The sequence below is a fragment of the Eschscholzia californica genome, unplaced genomic scaffold (assembly GCF_041429995.1).
Source record: "Eschscholzia californica isolate CP2 unplaced genomic scaffold, dmEscCali1.0.p SCAF_2, whole genome shotgun sequence".
Classification (NCBI taxonomy): Eukaryota; Viridiplantae; Streptophyta; class Magnoliopsida; order Ranunculales; family Papaveraceae; genus Eschscholzia; species Eschscholzia californica.
In genome coordinates, this window is record NW_028238309.1 from 4,185,213 (window position 1) to 4,205,412 (window position 20,200).

A 20,200-nucleotide genomic window follows, 5' to 3' on the forward strand; every position below is an offset into this window, starting at 1 on the left:
TGCTTGGTAAGTCTTGGTTTACATTCTAAATTTTTTAATTTGTCCAAAATTTTCACTGAATCCCTCCCAATCGTGAATGTGGGTTCAATATCAAACATCAGATTTGAACGACTGAGATTAACATATCTGAAATTAGCTTTTTTTGAACAATAGTTTAGACAAAGTACTACACGGGAATAGCACGATCCAATTTCTCTTTTTAAACCAAATCTAACTCGTGTTGTTTAAATCTAATCAAATCTAACCTAATTTTTTTATGTTTTTCTTTTCAGGGTAAGATGAGAATACTTGATTTCGTACTACTAGAATTGTTATCCGAATGTTACGAAAACAAGATCTTCCCCGTCCATCCTCCGGTCGGTAAATCTATTGACTATGGATTAAAATACACACCGTCCGTTCTTGTTGTCGATAATTCAACAATGAGCCGTTTGATTTATCAAACTCAATTAACGAAGATTGGTGCTGAGTGCTGGGAAGCGGAGAATGGGCTTGAAGCTGTGGCTCTTTGTGAGTTTGGAGCCTCTTTTGATCTCATTCTCATTGATTATGACTTGCCACTCTTGAATGGCCCTGAGGTATAAAACGTTTTTTCCCTAATCTATAAAACGTTATTTTAAGATCCTTTTTTGGTTATCACATATATAGACTTTAGGTTGATTGATCATAATATCTTTTTATATAAGTTGTGAAAAAAACCGTGAAAAAATTCGAAGAGTTGAAATATTTATTTTAAAATAGTTAGGATGTGAAAAATATTTGGTACGTCTAACCACATGCGCGTAGCTAATATGCGGGCATGTTCACGCTGCTCCTACTAGGCAGCAAGGTTCCCTGGCGTGACCCACATAATAACACGGGCAAGATAGGCCACCTCTAGTTTGGCCAGTAGCTCAATTTGGTTCTGACGCCATGCCTGGCGACGCCAATACTCATACCTGTTTAAGCCGCCCCAACTAAGTAACTCGGCTTGAACGTTTATAATCGAGCTATTATGTTTAATATGGGCTCGTCAAAATGTCTTTCCAAAATGAACTGATAATATGTATGGGACTATTATGCTTTTGTAGGTAGCTGATATACTTTCTTCAATGGGTAAAAGTAACAGGTTGGTAGGAGTCACAGCTCGTGAAATGCAAGAAGAAGAGTTTATGAAGTCCGGACTAGACGACTTTGTGGAGAAGCCGATAACTACAGAAAAACTCATATCTCTTCTTCGTGAAAACAACTGATTGAGATTCTTGTTAGTTGAATCACCAAAGATTATTAATGTTGAGTACCTTATTATAAGAACTATTCTAAGTTTCTCATGAATAAACAACATTGTGGTATCTTTAGTTGATTCAATAATGTATTATATCAAATTCAGATTTTTGTTTATATTTTACTAAAGAACATAGAAAAAATAGAGCATAAGACTTGGACAATAATACATTGTTGAAGAAATTTTCACAAAAGAACAACCTGTAGTCCAAAAAAATTTGTCAATTTTTCAACTTGGTATGTTATGCCATTCATACTTATTATACACAATTTTTGTTGATTAATCATAAAATGTGAGAATAGTCTCACATGAGAGAAGGGCGATCTAGCAACATATAATGTCTAGTCGTTTCACAAATTGGATGACCACAAATTGAACGTGGTATCAGAGGTAGGCCAACACGTGATCCACGAGAAAAAAAATACGTGTTTGGTTATAAAGAATGTCATACGTGAGGGGACGTGTGAGAGTGGTCCCACATGGGAGAAGGGTGACCTTGCAACACAGAATATAATGTTTAGGTCCTCTTCACTCATTGTCAATCGGATTTGAGTTGGATGGTCACAAAAATAACATCCTACCAGAGTTAGACCGACACCTGATAGGCTTAAAAGTCACACGTACTTCACGTCATCCGAAAAGAAAATAAATGGGTCCGTGGGTATATAGACCAAAATAATATTCAAAAAAGGTTTATGATCCAATCTTCCCAAAACATGGATATTTAGTCCTTTTACATTATGGACCCATTCTTTATGAGATAACTGTCGTCCTTGTCCCTCCTACAAAAATGACGGGATTTTTAATTTTTCAGGGTGAATTTGGAATGTTTCTAATGTGGGCGTGATTTAGGGGATTTAAAGCAGCTAACGTATAACTCCGAAGTTGATTTTTCTCTATCTTCTAACCGTTTTGGAAAGCAAATCTATTTCCAAATCAATTCAAAACAAAAATCGTAACCAAAACAATTTTCTCTCTCTTACTATGCAAATTTTTTTCGATTCAAATCAATTTTCTCTCACTTAACTTTCAGATTTGGAAATAGTATATTTTCTAGGATCAATTTAGCGTGATTTGGGGGTTAATATACAAAACATATGTATCACCTTCTCTCACTTAACTTTCAGATTTGGAAATAGTATATTTTTCTGGGAACATTAAAGCAACATATGTTTTCGTTTTTACACGTACATAAATACAATAGAATACAAATTATGAAACAAATACGTAAATTATGTATTATTTATGACGAGGAAACCATCATTTGTCAAGTATACAACATAATTTATCAAATGTATGTGGGTATTGTTCAATAAATTACACATAATTTCTTTTACATTACACATAATTTCTTTTACATTACATATCATTTACATTCTGTTACAAAAAGAAAGTACAAAATCTTCTTTGGTTCAAAAATGGTGTCCATCCATGTGCTCTCCATTAGTTTCATTTACTCACTTTGATTTGATGATTCTCTTTGAAATTTCATCTGATATATCAAATCTACACACATAAATACACATACATTAAAGAAAAAAAATCATATATTATACTATAAACTACATGTACAGTTTCGTAAATTATGTATAATGTTTGTCAAATTTTGACAACATTTGAAGGTTTTGAGTAGTTTGGTAAACTTATGAAGGCTACTGTTTTGGGTGAAAAGTACACGTAATAGTAAATAAATAATACATAATTTATGTGCACTTATACGTAAATTATATACATAATGGTAAGCACATGAAGATATACGTAAATTATATATACTTTATTGCAAAGTACACGAGATTTGATAGTAAAGCGAAGTATTTCTACTAATGAAATGAGTATTGTTTTGGTGTTAAAGCACGGGTAATGTTCTATAAATTACCCATAATTTATTATAAATTGTGGTAATTTACGATAAAGTACATGTATTGAAAATTCTGTTATGAGTAACCGTACGAAAGAACAAATGTTTCATAAATCCGTACGGATTGAAAACCAGATCTGAAGAAAAAAATGAGAATATCATTAAGCTTAAACTACACATCTAAAGATATCTGCTATGATGATTGATTGCAATAATGTCAAACTCGAGTTGAAGGATTAAACATCAAGATAAAAAACATAAATGAAATTTTAAGAGAGAGAAAGAAAATAAACATCAAACATTCGATTGATGATTGATAATCTGATCTCACGAAATATCAGAAACAACAGAAGATTAAACATAGATCTAAAGAAATATGATATTATCACTGGATGCAAACATAACATACTAACATTGAAGGAATCATTGAATATGGAATAAACATAAAGATCTTAAACAGTTATGAAAAATTTAGGGTTTTAGTTATGAATCATTGAATAAGGAATAAACATAAAGATCTTAAACAGTTATGAAAATTTTAGAGAGAGAAAATAAGCATCATACATTCGAAGTTAATGAATTCCTAAACAGATCTTATAGATATGTATCATAAATCTGATACGTTTTATAATAGAGCGAAATAATTAGGATTTTAGTTATAAGAAGAAATATTAGATATTAACAATGGTGTTTATAAAGATTTCGAAAGTACTAAACCTGATAAATGATGAATTTGAGCAGCAATATAATGTAGAAGAAGAAGATTTTCTGAGTTTAATGGAGGTTTGTCAACTGAATCGGTTTTAGAGAGATCAAATAAAGAATTTCCGTTACTGAAAATAATGAAGATATCCTTACTTTGAATAGAAACATGATTGGAGAGAAATATGAGAGATAAATATGCAAAAAGATATGCGTAGATTTCGAAGGTAAATCAGTTATAAAATATGGAAAGGTTAGATTAGGGATTATGAAATAATATTTATTCTAGAGATTTGTGTTTTCTCTCTAGATGAGACCAAATGGACTAGATATCCATTTATATTATTTTTTTGGTTTTAAAACTCTTTATAGAATTAGAGAGGATTATATCTACTATTAGGACCCGTTTTTTGGGCTATAAGCCCAAAAATTCTAAGTATTAGGCTAAAAATAACGTCACACGTCAACGAACATGTGAGAATAGTCTCACATGGAAGAAGGACGATCTAGCAACCAATGATATAATGTATTGGTTTTGAATTGATGACCACCTAAAACAACCCAAACTTGTCAGTTGTACTTGTCCATATTGACCAGTCAAAACCAGATAAAAATCCAATGAAAACAGGTTGTTTTTTTCCAAGATTCTATAGGCCCACCCTAAATGCCTTGATACTCTTTGAAATTAGAGACTATTTGCCTCTCGTTTTTAAGTAACCTACTCGTAAGACACTCCATCCAAAATAGACATGTATTTCTACCGGTGACCAATACGTGGGCAACCGTTTTTCTTATATGGACAACTATTTTATGTGGACAACCAAAATAATTAATTTTTTTTATATGGACACCAGTTTCTAAGGAGACAACTTTCTATTATTTTCACTCAAGTTCTCTTAGAATTAGATGTATTATTTGAACACCTCTCTCTTTTCTCCATAAACCCTAAGTAAGTTTGGTCTTCTTCTACTACTTCATCTTCAACATCAACCCAAAATTCTAGAGAGATAATTTTTTTGGAGAAGATTATGACATCAAACAAGGGAAGGGAATTGTTGAAGGATATTCCTAACCAGAAAGATCAGATCTAAAAACCCTAAAATCCGTTAAACTTTTAAAATCTAGAAATCAAAAATTGCAAAACCCTAGATTTTTTTTTTTACAAACAAGTGGAGATTGATGAGTTTTATCTTCTTCATTCATCTAGGGTTTGATGAAAAATACAAGGAAGTGGTAGAAACTATAGTTTACTTTTAGTAGCAGTAAAAGAATGAGAAGAAGACTAAGAAGAAGGAAGAAGAAGAAGATGATGGAGAAGATGATGAAGAAGAAGACAACTTAGGTTTTTAATTTTGAACTATTATTTTGTTAATGGTCCACAAGTTAGTAACTGTTAGTATTTAAGACTTTATGGAGTTGCCCCAAAAATAGTTGTCTATATAAAGAAAACAGTTCTCCACGTATTGGCCACCTTTCCACCGTCGAAACTTATGAGACTAAATATTCATAAGAGAACCCACTAATTGACACTTGAAACTTGAGAGGTATCCTTGGGCCTCTTTATTGGTAATATGTATAAATATTAGTTATTTCGAGTTTATAGTTGTCTCTTTGAAGGAGGGACATGAGTGTTGCTAAAAGCACCTACTGAAGGCACAAATGCACAATTGTACAAACAATTCACGAAGTTAGACAATAAAAACTTAGAGAATCAGATAGGTTGAATTGGACAAATGCATATCTTAAAACAAATGACATTAGACCGTTGCAAACTCATAAATGCGGCACTTTCATAGAAAATCTATGTGCTTCTACTTTCGAATCTTTTCCTTACTAAAATATAGAAAACAACTTCTTAGATTATGTTCACGATAGATTATGTGAATCTTTTCAAACCACTTTCATTATTTCCGGTATATCTTTTCATTCACTTCACAAAATCAAACTAAGAACTTCTCTTTTTGAATTTCTATAAGAATAAGAGATTTCGGGTCATTGTAGTGCCAGAAAGAGTTCTTCCTTTTCTTCTCTAGTTTTCTTCCTTGGTAAGTCTTGGTTTACATTCTAAATTTTTTTAGTTTGTCCAAAATTTTCACCAACCCCTGACGGTCGTGAAAGTGGGATCAATATCAAACATCAGATTTGAACGACCGAGATTAATAAATCTGAAATTCGCTTTGTTTGAACAGTACTTTGGACAAGGTATTAAACGAGAATAGCACGATCCAATTTTTTATACCAAATCTAATTAGTGTTGTTTAAATTTAATCAAATCTAACCTATTTTTTTTCCTTTTCGGAGTAAGATGAGAATATTTGATTTTCACCAATTTGAGTTGTTATCCGAATGTTACAAAAACACGATCTTCACCGTCCATCCTCCGATCGGTAAATCTAGTGACTATGGTTTAAGTTACACACCGACCATTCTTGTTGTTGATAATTCAAAAATGAGCCGTTTGATTTATCGAACTCAATTAACCAAGATCGGTGCTGAGTGTTGGGAAGCGGAAGATGGACTTGAAGCAGTGGCGCTTTGTGAGTTTGGAGCCTCTTTTGATCTGATTCTCATTGATTATGACTTGCCACTCTTGAATGGCCCTGAGGTATAAAACATTTTTTCCCTAATTTATAAAACGTTTTCCATACATAGACTTTAGGTTGATGGATCATAACTCCATAGTAATACTTTTTAGTATAATCTGTGAAAAAATTCGAAGTTTGAGTGTTGAAATTTTCATTTTATGATAGTTGGTATGTGAAAAATATAGGTGATTGAAATATTTTTTGGAAGAGTCCGTAATAGAATTTACGGAAAAGATTTTGTAGTTTTAACATCTACAATTGTCGTAATTTCTTTTTGCTTATTTTGGTGTGGTTGTTGGATCGTTTTAGATTGAAGCATCAATTGGAATGCCTCGACTAGGCAACGAGGCGTCCGGCCTTAACAGGACTTGATATGTTGTGAGCTCTCTTGAAAGAGAGGGGAACGTCGGCTTGGCCTTTGGCTCAGTCGCTTCGACACCATGTCTGGCGTAGCTAATAGTCGGGCATGTTCACGCCGCCCCACCTAGGAAGTGAGGCGCCCTAGCTTGGGCCACACAATAGCAGGGGCAAGGTAGGGCACCCGTGATTTGGCCATTACTTCGATTTGGTCTGATCCATGCCTGACGTAGCCAATACTCGAGCCTGTTTAGGCCGCTGCAACTAGGCAACCAGGGGCCTTGGCTTGGCTCATTTAATAACATCAACGGCGGTAAGGTAGGGCGCTCTTGACGTGGCCATTAGCTCGATTTGATTTGACATATGCAAAGATTTGATTTGACATATGCCAATAGTCCAGCATGTTCATGCGGCAAAATGATTTGATAACCTTACTTAATTCCCAAATTGTATTAACACTTGGAGTCAAACTATGATAAATTTGTCAAAAATGAAATGATAATAGATACGTGGGACTATTATGTTTTTTTGTAGGTAACCGATATACTTTACGGGAGATGTGTTTTAAGTCCAAAATCGCATGATCAATGAGTCTAGAGACCAAAGATAATCTGAAATAGAAAATAAATCCACTCAAAGTAAATTACATGTCTATCCTCTCATTATCTTTTACTGTCTAACCTATCCTAAGTTAAAAAAAATAACCTAAAATAATATATACCATAATATTTAGAGATTCGTTAAATGATTTCCTCAAAAACAAACTTTCCTTCCGAAAAAATAGTTACCTTTACCGTTTAGCAGAATACTTTCTTTTATATTTCTATTAGAATTAGACAAAAGCAAACCGAAGAGAGAGAGGGAGCATCGTCACTTTCTAATATATGAACTAGGTTTTGATTTCATCCATCATCGACGCCCAAATTAAACTGAGTAAAAAAGGTGAAAGCATCGAGTGGGAGAGAGAGAGAATCGATTGATGGTTTCATTCATCATCTACAGTAGTGAAGAGTAAGAAAAAACAAACGTTAAAATAAAATGTTAAAAATGTTGTTAGACTCGATAAGATTCTACCAGCATAAAATTTTATTAGAATCAACCTATTGTAACAAATTCATATCAGATGGTAACAGAATCAAGAAAATGCTAGTAAAATACTGAAAATGTAACAAAAACAATTTCACATAATATATTTTAATTACTAAAAAGTATTTGTTAACCTATTGTAACAAATTCATAAGATGCTAGCAAAATATTCTTGCTTTTTAAACTACTGTATTCAAATTTATTCAACCGGTGCTAATAGAATGTAAAAGTTGCTATTAGAATCAATAAGATGCTAGCTAAATAGTATTTGCTTTTTAAACTACTTTATCAAATTCATTCATCAGATGCTAGTAGAATGTAAAATATGCTAGTGGAATTAGTAAGATGCTAGCAAAATAGTTTGCTTTTTAACCTCACAAAAGAATTTGTAGATGTTTAATTGGATCGAGGTAGAGATAAAAAGCAAATAAAAAATTCATACTTTCTTGAAGTTCAAAGAACGTAGAGTTACAAAGAGAGAAAATCGTTTTTGGGAGAAAGCATCTCGTTTTAGGTAAATATTGGTTGAATTGGTAGGTTAATTTAGACAAATATCAGTTTTGGAAATAATATATTTTCTTGAATTCAAAGAACATATAGTTACAGAAAGAAAAACTCGTGTTTGGGAGAGAGAGAACTAGTTTTAGGTAAATATCCATTGATTTGGTAGGTTACTTTAGAAAAATATAAGTTTTGGAAATAAAGATTAACATTAAATATCCACCATAAATATTCTTTCATAAAATTACTAAAAAGTATTTGTTAACCTATTGTAACAAATTCATAAGATGCTAGCAAAATATTCTTGCTTTTTAAACTACTATATTCAAATTTATTCAACCGATGCTAATAGAATGTAAAAATTGCTATTAGAATCAATAAGATGATAGCTAAATAGTATTTGCTTTTTAAACTACTTTGTCCAATTCATTCATCGAATGCTAGTAGAATGTAAAATATGCTAGTAGAATCAGTAAGATGCTAGCAAAATAGTTTGCTTTTTAACCTCACAAAAGAATTTGTAGATGTTTAATTGGATCGAGGTAGAGATAAAAAACAAATTCATACTTTCTTGAACTTCAAAGAACATAGAGTTACAGAGAGATAAAATCGTTTTTGGGAGAGAGCATCTCGTTTTAGGTAAATATTCATTGAATTGGTAGGTTAATTTAGACAAATATCAGTTTTGGAAATAATATATTTTCTTGAATTCAAAGAACATATAGTTACAGAAAGAGAAACTCGTGTTTGGGAGAGAGAAACTAGTTTTAGGTAAATATCCATTGATTTGGTAGGTTACTTTAGAAAAATATAAGTTTTAGAAATAAAGATTAACATTAAATATCCACCATAAATATTCTTTCATAAAATTTATAGAAAGAATAATTGTATTAACTCAACCATTATAAACCTTTGGTTTACCAATGGTTAAAAAATATTTATGAAAGGGCAAATCTGAGAGAAAATTGAAGGATTGATGCATGGGGCCCACCAAATAGTGAATTTTTGGACTTATTTTACATTTTCGGTTTATTTTGGTTTTATTTTATTTATTGATTTAGGAGTGGATATATGACTAATTACCCCCCCTATTTTTGGACCTTAAACTCAAAAATCCTATACTTTATTCAAGGCGCAAAAGTAGCTTGTTGGTGGGGGTCACCGCTCGTGAAATGCAAGAGGAAGAATTCATGGAGTCAGGATTAGACGAATTCGTGGAGAAGCCGATACCTACAGAAAAACTCATTTCTCTTCTTCGTTTGTTTAACTGATTGAGATAGTTGTTAGTTGAATTACCAAAGATTATTAATGTCAGATTACCTTATTGTAAAAACTATTTTAAATTACTCTTTCTTCTATGGAAATTAAACTCATTGAATAAACAATATGGTATAATCTTAGCAATATGACAAAATTAAACAAATAAATAGTGTGTTTTTCTCTACATGCCCAGTGTTATCATGGTAGGGAAAGTACCTACCATTACTCTCTCTTTTTTGTTAAGAACCTACCATTACTCTTACTTCGTATTTTTTGTTTTCATTTTTTTTTTTTTTTTTTTTTGTTGAAAATTTTGTTTTCATTTGTTGAATTAATAATGTATTCTAACAAATCCACGAATCTGTTTTTTTTTTTTTACAAAATCAAATCTAAAAATATTGCACAAAAACTTGGGCAATAATATATTTCTTCATGAAGAACAACATGTCGTCCGTATTTGTCAAAATTCATAGGTATGTCAATTTTTGGGTTGGTGTATTATACTACCACTTACACTTATTATACACATTCTTAGTTTTTTTTTATGAGAATACACAATCTTAGTTGACCGATCATAATGACAAATTTTAGATTTCAAAATATTCTACTTGTGGGGTTGACATTAGGTGTTACTAATGATTAAGAAGACGTTTGATAATATCATGTGCATATTAAGTCACATCATCATGGTGTATTAAAATAGATTTTTTTTTTTGCAAAATAGTGCAAGTTGTAAGACGTTTTCTGTCACTTTAATTCAAGATCACTTCATATGTTTGTATAAAGCAATGCCATTCAACAGGAAGATAGGTTTCACCTGTTTGGAGACTGCCCTAAATTCAGAGAGCTTGCCTCGATGGCTGGGATCAATTACCTGTACCAAGGAGATCGAGAACCCATTAGTTTATTATCAAATACCATCACATCAAACCAACTTGATGATTCAGAATGGTACAAAATCACATACCTACTGTGGGAATGGTGGAAATCACGAAACGAAGCTCATTTCCAAAACAAAGAGATCGATCTGACTAGATGCCTCTGGAAAGCAATGGATCAAACAAGGTATGTTTCTAACCTTGAACCAAATCAGGTTTCTAACAACTTGTTGCAGGTTAATCGATGGATTCCCCATCCGATAGGTAAGATCAAAATAAATTTCGATGGAGCACATAGGGACAACATGGCTTCATGTGCGGCCATTGCCAAGAACAGTGAAGGAGTAGCCATGTATTCGAAATCAAAGCTTTTACAACCAAAATCCCCAATTTATAGTGAGATGGAAGGGTTAAAGTGCGGCTTAGAGCTAGCAAATGACTTAGGGCTAGAAGGTTTTATAATAGAGGGGGATTCTAGGGTTTTGATAGAAGCAATTTCAGCCGTTGATGGTGATATCCCGTGGCGCCTAATCAGGGAGATTGAAAGGATTAGGGTTATCATCCTGGAAAAGAACGTGGAGGTGTCTTATTGTAATAGAGTGTACAATAAGGACGCCCATTTGTTAGCGGCTTCGCTTTTAGTCCCTATGTTGTAATTTTTGGTTTTTAGTCCTTCATGGTTCCCTTTGGTCTGTTATTGTAATGTACTCCAGTTATGGGATTATTCTCAAAAAAAAAAAAAAAAAAAAAAAAAGCAATGCCATTCGAATAACACCAAACTAAATACTTTACGGAATGGAAAATAGATGATGTACATGTAACGTTACATAGAATCTACATCAGTAAATATCTTTATTTTTGATGACTGTGATTACACTATCCAGATTTATCTTTGAGGACTGAAATTACATCTCTCAAAAAACATTTTTTTATCAAGTTTCAACAAAAATATCTCATCAAAAAAAAAAATTTTAACAAAAAAAAAATATCAATGACATCAAGATAAATAATAGAGTAAAAGAATTAAATTACCATTTTAGAACCCTAAAACAGACTAAGGGGGGGGGGGGGGGTAGTGGATTGGGACTTTCACAGACTTTCATAGACAAAATGTTCCGTAGACATTTCAAGACATTTCAAAACATTTCGGATGACTTTTTATAGACAACATGTCTTCATAGACATTTTCAAGACATTGAGTTTGTAGACAAAATGTCTTTATAAACATTTCAAGACATTTGATCCATAGACAAAATGTCCTGGGGATAGACATTTATTATTTTAATATTATTATTATTGTTTAATCACATGAAATAATATATTTATACTAACATTTCAAATATATATATTTTTTCGACTTTTGTAGACATCTGTGAATATTTGTGGACATTTATTATTTTAATATTATTATTATTGTTTAATCACATGAAATAATATATTTATACTAACATTTCAAATATATATTTTTTTTGACTTTCGTAGACATCTGTGAATATTTGTGGACATTGGTGAACATTTGGTAGACATTTATTATTTTAATATTATTATTAATGTTTAATCACATGAAATAATATATTTATACTAAACATTTCAAATATATATTTTTCGACTTCTCTCAACAAAAAAATATATATATATATATATATATATATATTTTTCGACTTTCATAGACAACTGTGAATATTTGTGGACATTTGTAGACATTTGGTAGACATTTATTATTTTAATATTATTATTATTGTTTAATCACATGAAATAATATATTTAATATTATTGTTTAATCACAAAAAATATATACTAACATTTCAAATATATATTTTTTTCGACTTTCGTAGACATCTGTGAATATTTGTGGACATTTGGTAGACATTTGTTATTTTAATATTATTATTATTGTTTAATCACATGAAATAATATATTTATACTAACATTGCAAATATATATTTTTCGACTTTCGTAAACATCTGTGAATATTTGTGGACATTGATGGACATTTGGTAGACATTTATTATTTTAATATTATTATTGTTGTTTGATCACATGATGGACTTCAAATGTCTCTTGTTTTTTGAAAGACATTTTGGCTTCCAAATTTGTCCCAAATCCTTCACAAAATCCATCAAACTATGAAATCCACCAAAGTCTGGGACATTTTGGAAGACAATTGAATGCGTCGGACTTTCGTGGACTCTCAAATGTCTGGATTTGAATGCCTTAGACTTTCGTGGACTCTCAAATGTCTGGATTTGAATGCCTCAGACTTTCGTGGACTCTCAAATGTCTGGATTTGAATGCCTCGGACTTTCGCGGACTCTCAAATGTCCGTGAAAGTCCCAATCCAATACCCCCCTAAAACCCTAACCCCAATCAGTCTCGTTCTTTTGATCATTATTTCACGCTCCCGCCGATAGAAGCAGGGAGAGAGACTCCCCCACAAATACCAAACACAAAGTAAGAACTCCAAGATTTTAGTTCTCCACTAAAATGTATCGTGCAGCTGCTAACCTTGTCTCCAAATCCCGGTAAGCCCTAGAACTACTGCCAACTTAAAGAAAGTAACTTGCTTTAAGCTTTTTAATGGTTTTTTGATTCTGGGTTTTGTTTATTCTTCACCATTTTTATTCATTTCTTTCATCTTCTTCATTTGCAGGATCGTCAGGAACAGTACTCAGCAAGTAAGGGTGTTAGATTTTATTTCCTTATGATTTGTTTAGCTTGGTTTGCCGGTTTCATTTCCTTTTAATCTTTTGATTGAATGGATTGATCTTCAATATAAAATAGGGTTTAGGTAGTGTTTTTGTGTTTATAAGTCGGATCTGAAATCTGACTCGCGGTCTGAATTGTCTCGAGTCAGATTTCTGAAGTTTGTTTTTGTATATTTTTGTGATGTTGACTTGTCTAAATGCCTGATTTGGGTTGATTTTGGGTCTATTAGAGTCAGAACAAGACAATAAAAATGACGCGGCACTACCTACTCTTCTTTTTAACCTTGTTGTTTTGTGTTTGGTGTGGTTCAGATTGGTAGTAGAGTGAGTTGGAACAGAAATTATGCAGCGAAAGATATTAAATTTGGAGTTGAAGCTCGTGCCTTGATGCTTAGGGGTGTTGAAGAACTTGCTGAGGCTGTGAAAGTGACAATGGGACCAAAGGTATAACCTTTATAACTTTAGTCTGTTAAGAATTTTAATTGAAAAATTCATTTTATGCAATTTAGATTGCTTTTATATATGGGGTCGGGAATGTTGATACTTTCAGCTTTGGTAGCTCTAGATCTTTTATATTTATCTGAACTCATTTTCTTTTTGGTTGGTTAGGCGTAGATCTTAATTCGTATTCGAACTTTGTTATGGCAAGTAAACATATGTTAAATTTGATGGATGGTGGTTTTGATGGTTTGATTTTTGTAAAGGGGCGAAATGTTGTAATCGAACAAAGCTATGGGGCGCCGAAAGTTACAAAAGATGGTGTCACTGTTGCAAAGAGCATAGAGTTCAAGGATAGAGTTAAGAACATGGGTGCAAGCCTTGTAAAACAGGTTGCGAATGCTACCAATGATGTGGCCGGCGATGGTAAGGCTTCATTATGCATTATATTAGATGTTTCTATTATCGTGTTTTTATACAATATTAGCAGCCACATTATGTGATTGAGAATCTTGGATCTTTTTAGAACCCCACTTCGGTTGGGTAGTAACATGTGTCTCTCTACTGCCGTCTGCCAAGAGCAAGGTTTCTGATTTTGATGTTTAAGAATTTTTGTTCTTGCATCCAATTGTGTAATAGTTGTAGTGTGATTCTTATTCTTCGTGGATATACACATCACATTATATTTCCCTTTTTCTGATTTGAGACACCATCAAGCCAATTAAGATATTTTCGGTGATATAAATAATTTTTGACTTGTTTTCAGCATTGTATAAGCACCAATTACTGTATGCAAAATCCGTACTGAATCTGTTATGGTTGTATTAGTATTTAATAATGCTCTTTCACTGTCTTAATGTAAGCTGCATGATAAGTTACTAATGATCCTTCTGCTTGTCTTTTCATGGTTGCAGGTACCACATGTGCCACAGTCCTTACACGTGCTATATTTTCCGAAGGATGCAAGTCTGTGGCTGCTGGAATGAATGCAATGGACCTTAGAAGAGGCATAACAATGGCAGTTGATTCTGTCGTGACAACTTTGAAAAGCAGAGCACGCATGATTAGTACATCTGAAGAAATAGCCCAGGTTTCTTTCGCTTACTTTTGTTATTGCCATTGTTAGCGAAATAAATTCTTCTAAACAATTGAGCAATACTTGGTTGTTGATGTTTGTTGCTTGTAAAGGTTGGCACCATATCAGCAAATGGAGATAGGGAAATTGGTGAACTGATAGCCAAGGCAATGGAGAAAGTAGGCAAAGAAGGAGTCATCACCATTTCTGTAAGTGGTCTCATTTTTCAGGGGTTTTTCATTTATAGATTTCAATGATCAAGGTTACAGAAACTGTCTAAATTTTTTGCAGGACGGGAAGACATTGTATAATGAACTAGAAGTTGTAGAGGGTATGAAGCTCGATAGAGGATATATCTCTCCTTATTTCATTACCAACCAGAAGAACCAGAAATGTGTAAGTACTGTTGCACTGTTTATTTGCTATTGAAGTTGTTTTGCTGTGTGGAGTTTAACATGTAATTTTTCTTTTCGCAGGAATTAGATGATCCTCTCATTTTAATCCACGAGAAGAAAATTTCAAGCATAAATGCTGTGGTGAAAGTTTTAGAACTCGCACTGAAGGTAAGCTAACATCACTTTGTTATTGACATTAGTCATATTAAGTTTCCTCCGATTGGGAACTGGTAATTGAACTAATACATAACTTCATTGTGTTTTTGAATTGCTTATTTCCAGAGGCAAAGGCCTTTGTTGATTGTGGCTGAAGATATAGAAAGTGATGCACTAGCAACTCTCATTTTAAATAAGCTTCGAGCTGGCATCAAGGTGCAGTATCTGTTTCGTTCTTTCTGTTGCTTAGAACAGGTTATGGGTTTTCCATGTTAAATTGCAGTTCGGTTCAATGAAGGAGAATTTGGAATTATGTTGCAGGTGTGTGCCATCAAGGCTCCTGGTTTTGGAGAAAACAGGAAATCATATATGCAAGATCTTTCTGTTCTAACAGGAGGACAAGTAAGCTTCTTACTATGCATTCATTATTTGCATTTTTTATTTTTAAAGTCAACTTGGCACTAAATGAAGCACTGTTATTTTGTGTTGTAGGTCATAACTGAAGAACTTGGCATGAATCTTGAAAAGGTCGACCTGGAGCACCTTGGAACATGCAAAAAGGTAAATCATCTAGAACCCTAAATACATATATCAAAATACTTAAGCCTGTAATATTTATCATATATTTTGTGGCAACTTTTATAAAATGTCGCCATGTGCTTCCTCTTTTTCATGCCTTAATCAGAGCTGGTTTAGGGCTGTGGTGAAATTCTGTCCCTTATTTGCCTCATTGTTTCATTGCCCTCTTAATCGTAGAAGTCATCCACTATTTGCGAGAATTCCACTAGAATTCTTTTTATTCACTTGGTGTTATTTAACTCACCTTGTAACTGTACACTTTAGGTGACAATATCGAAGGATGACACTGTCATTCTTGATGGGGCCGGTGACAAAAAATCCATTGAAGAGAGATGTGAACAGGTTTTGTTGCTATACATATTTAAATTCATTGTTCTTTTTTGTGAGAAGTTAGCGATCCGTGTAAGCCCTAAATTGTGTTCGCCCTCTATATTCTGGTACAGCTGAGATCTGGAATTGAAGCAAACACGTCTGATTATGATAAGGAGAAGCTGCAAGAGAGGTTGGCAAAGCTTTCTGGTGGGGTTGCCGTCTTGAAGGTATTACCCCTCTTACTTGCAATAACTTTTATGAAATCTACCTATGTAAGATCGATTTTTTGATTTATGACGGCTATCGTCCAACTTCTGAAATTGCTTGTAGTTAACCGTTGGGAGATTCAATTTAACACAGATGATATTGTTTGTTTTACTGTTTAGATTGGAGGAGCAAGTGAAGCTGAAGTTGGTGAGAAAAAAGATAGAGTGACTGATGCATTAAATGCCACGAAAGCAGCTGTTGAAGAGGGCATTGTTCCTGGTATTTTGTTCTCTTATTTTTTGATTAATGGTTTTATGTATAGTATATCAGTGTCATCCTTAATCTGTGGTCAGCTTCTGTTGTCAAAGAGTTACTTGAAACGATTATCATTTTGCAGGTGGTGGTGTTGCACTCCTTTACGCGTCAAAGGAGCTAGATAAGTTGCAGATTGCCAACTTTGACCAAAAGATCGGTGTTCAAATCATTCAGAATGCTCTCAAGGTTTGAATCCTATTCCATGTCTTCTTATCGGTAAAAATAATCTTTCCTGGGAAGCTACTCACCTAGTTATGTCTATAAAGTTTATTATCTGCAACACTGCAACATGGTTAATGGTTTACTGAACAATCTATGAAATCAATGTCTAGTAAGAATCATTTCAAGCCTCACTAACATGGCCACATGGGAAACCGTAAAGTGTATAGATGGTGACCCGTCTATAATACTTAAACCTCTCAGACGAGAGGTTGTGATCAGCTGGTTTCAGCTCAACCTGTCAGCCCACCTATCATGTGAGAGATGAACATGTGCAGACAGCTCTCTCACACACGTGAGGTGCTGGTCACAGTGTTGCAACGGACTGGTCTAGCCCAACCTGCCTGCACACCTCTCGTGTTGTTAGGTGTGTACGTCAGTACGTGTATCATCCATGCACTAACATGATCTGAAACTGACGGATTGATTGAAAACAACAGACTCCAGTGCAAACAATTGCATCAAATGCTGGAGTTGAAGGAGCCGTAGTTGTCGGCAAGTTGTTGGAGCAGGAGAACACTGATCTCGGGTATGATGCAGCCAAAGGTACGTGAACACTCTCCAACTCTTCAGGTTCCGAATTTACTATATCTAGTAAACTAGAAAACTGAAGTTCTTTCGATCTCTTCGATTTCTTGCTAATTTCATCGAACTCTTTTCCATTTCTCTTACTCCGACTAGGTGAATATGTCGACATGGTCAAGGCTGGAATCATTGACCCATTGAAAGTAATCAGGACCGCATTGGTTGACGCTGCTAGGTAACAGGAAACTAATCAATCTTCCTTCCTCTCTACTTTCAAATATCGATTCTTCTCCACTCCTTTTCTGAACTTTTCCTGGCTTGTTTGAGATTTTTTCTTGATTATGTTTTTGTTTCTGCTCGGTATTGCAGTGTATCGTCGTTGATGACAACAACAGAAGCAGTTGTAGTTGAACTACCCAAAGATGATAAAGAAATGTCGCCGGCAATGGGCGGAGGAATGGGTGGCATGGATTATTGAGGAAACAAGAAGGTGCTTCACTCATAAAAGTAGAGGAAGAACCTTAGGTATTGAAGTAGTAGTTGGTATTAAAATTTAGTCCATCTAACCCTATTAATATTGGGTTTCAATATCTTTTTTGTTAGCTTTCTAGGAGAGGCAAGAACATTCATGTAATCATAGTGAGATATTGCTCTGTTTCTATTGATGGGGAGGCTTGTTTTTTCTTTTTTCCAAGTAAAATAACTTTGAGCAAGCCTCCACAAATTAATGTAGTTTCACTAATAAAAAATGGGTTAAATTTCATTTGCTAAATACTCTAATCTAATGGATATATATATTTTGAGTTTTTTGTTATTGAGTTTGTTTGGAAGAATTTCTCAAAGGTTCTTTTTTTTTGTTGAACGTTCTCAAAGGTTCTTCCTTTTCCAATTGTGCTTATAGGTGGTAATAGGAAAAGATGGTGATGCTCATAATTGGATCATGTTTTATAGTGGTCAAACTTGCTTAAATATCAAGGCAAACCCATCACATTCACAACCTTGCTTCTAATCCAAGTGGAGAGAGTGGCATACACCAAAACTTAGGTTTAGGATATGTTTGGTGCCTGAGAAAATAATGTGATTTGTATAATGGCCAGCGCTTTGGGGAAAGCTAAAAAGTTTCCGGGGTGTGAAGACTTGGTCAAAAATTGGTCAAATTTGTTTGACAATTTTATTTAGGGGAAAGCAAAATAGCTTCTCCACCTCACCTCACCTCTCTCTCTCTCCACCTCACTTCTCTCTCTCCACCTCACCTCTATCTTCTCCGATTAGGTCGCCGGCCGGAAAATTTTCTGGCCGGCGACCATTAAAAAAAAAAAAAAAAAATTTCACTCTCTCTCTCTCTAGAAACTTCGGCGAAGGGGTTTCCCTTCGCCGGAGTTCCGGTCTGTTCTTCAGCAGACCAGATCTGGCCTGTTGAAGAACAGACCAGATCTGGCCTGTTGAAGAACAGACCAGTCCGGTCTGTTCTTCAACAGACCAGTCCGGTCTGTTCTTCAACAGACCAGTCCGGTCTGTTCTTCAACAGGCCGGATCTGTTGAAGAACAGACCGGACTGGTCTGTTCTTCAACAGACCGGGACTCCGGCGAAGGGAAACCCCTTCGCCGGAGTTTAGAGAGAGAGAGAGTGAAATTTTTTTTTTTTTTTTAATAGTCGCCGGCCGGAAAATTTTCCGGCCGGCGACCAATTCGGAGAAGACAAAGAGGTGAGGTGGAGAGAGAGTGAGGTGAGGTGGAGAGAGAGTGAGGTGAGGTGGAGATAGAGTGAGGTGAGGTGGAGTGTTTTTTTTTATTTCCCCTTAAAATTTATTTCCCCGGAAAATCTCTAAAATTATACATATTCCCTTTAAAATTTCACACCCCGGAAACTATTTAGCTTTCCCCAAAGCGCTGGCCTTGTATAATACATTATACAAGCCCGAATAGTTTACGGTCAAAATTAATCTCTACTAATTCTATTTCTAACCTAATCATATATGTTGCCTAATCATATATAATAGTATACTACAACTAAAATCGTTTGATCTGATTGAACAACGGGGACCGTGGACCTTTTACTTGTGAACTTGCTGTTGCTGATAATATTGTATCTTTGAAAACTATGGTATGAGTGAGATTTTGGCTTGTCTTGAAAACTATGATGATAGTACATCACCAACCCCACAACCAGGTACCATAAGTAGTGGTTCACATGATGAGGTATGAGGTAGAATACTTCTATAATTCCATTTACCATTACCTTTTACTCTCTTAAGCTAAAATATTACTAATTTATATGTCTTAGTTTTATTTTTGTCGATCAGTACCTAACCGAATCAGGTGTCCTCTGTACCGACAAAGGAGTGATGGTATGAAAGGAGAACAAGATTACAAAGTTTTCTGAAAGACATTAGTATTTGTGTAATTCAATAAAATCTTAGCACCCAATTATCTATATTTCTCTTGTTCATAATAAAAAACGGAACACTCTTTACATCGATAACAATGCCTTATAAGATTACGACAATCATAAGTAAACCAATGATATTTTGTACCCCACCACCATCTAAAATAAATACATTGGTTGATCTGAAAATTAGGGCGACCACAAGCGGATGGTAATGTAGCCGACTCCACTCAATCGAAAAGAAAAATGACTTTGACCAAATGTAACCGACCACATCACCATATCATAGACAATTTTAACATGAGTCATTTCCCAAATAGCCCTCAACTTTGTGATCGTTTTCCTGCCTAGACCTACTTTGTTAAAAATACCCAGATGACCCCCTTTTAAGTTACCG

At 34.1% G+C, this 20,200-nt stretch overlaps 2 protein-coding genes and 1 pseudogene across 2 annotated transcripts; all 3 read left to right on the forward strand.

Moving 5' to 3' along the window:
• The first annotated feature begins 422 nt into the window (after positions 1 to 422).
• Positions 423 to 1,232, forward strand: LOC147555412 (two-component response regulator 24 pseudogene; annotated as a pseudogene).
• Positions 1,233 to 6,273: 5,041 nt separating this feature from the next.
• On the forward strand, positions 6,274 to 11,147 carry LOC147555413 (uncharacterized). Its single transcript, XM_086657769.1, has 2 exons — positions 6,274 to 6,429; positions 10,416 to 11,147. Exons 1-2 carry the CDS (start codon positions 6,274 to 6,276, stop codon positions 11,145 to 11,147), a joined length of 888 nt encoding a protein of 295 aa, XP_086513895.1.
• A 1,578-nt stretch (positions 11,148 to 12,725) lies between these two features.
• LOC147555414 (chaperonin CPN60-2, mitochondrial-like) lies at positions 12,726 to 18,189 on the forward strand. The gene is made up of 18 exons (XM_086662942.1): positions 12,726 to 13,013; positions 13,142 to 13,166; positions 13,509 to 13,640; positions 13,901 to 14,060; positions 14,549 to 14,724; positions 14,823 to 14,918; positions 15,001 to 15,105; positions 15,186 to 15,272; positions 15,387 to 15,476; positions 15,582 to 15,662; positions 15,753 to 15,821; positions 16,104 to 16,181; positions 16,283 to 16,378; positions 16,538 to 16,637; positions 16,756 to 16,859; positions 17,333 to 17,438; positions 17,574 to 17,652; positions 17,787 to 18,189. Exons 1-18 carry the CDS (start codon positions 12,976 to 12,978, stop codon positions 17,893 to 17,895), a joined length of 1,731 nt encoding a protein of 576 aa, XP_086519068.1. The 5' UTR covers positions 12,726 to 12,975; the 3' UTR covers positions 17,896 to 18,189.
• The last annotated feature ends 2,011 nt before the right edge of the window (positions 18,190 to 20,200 follow it).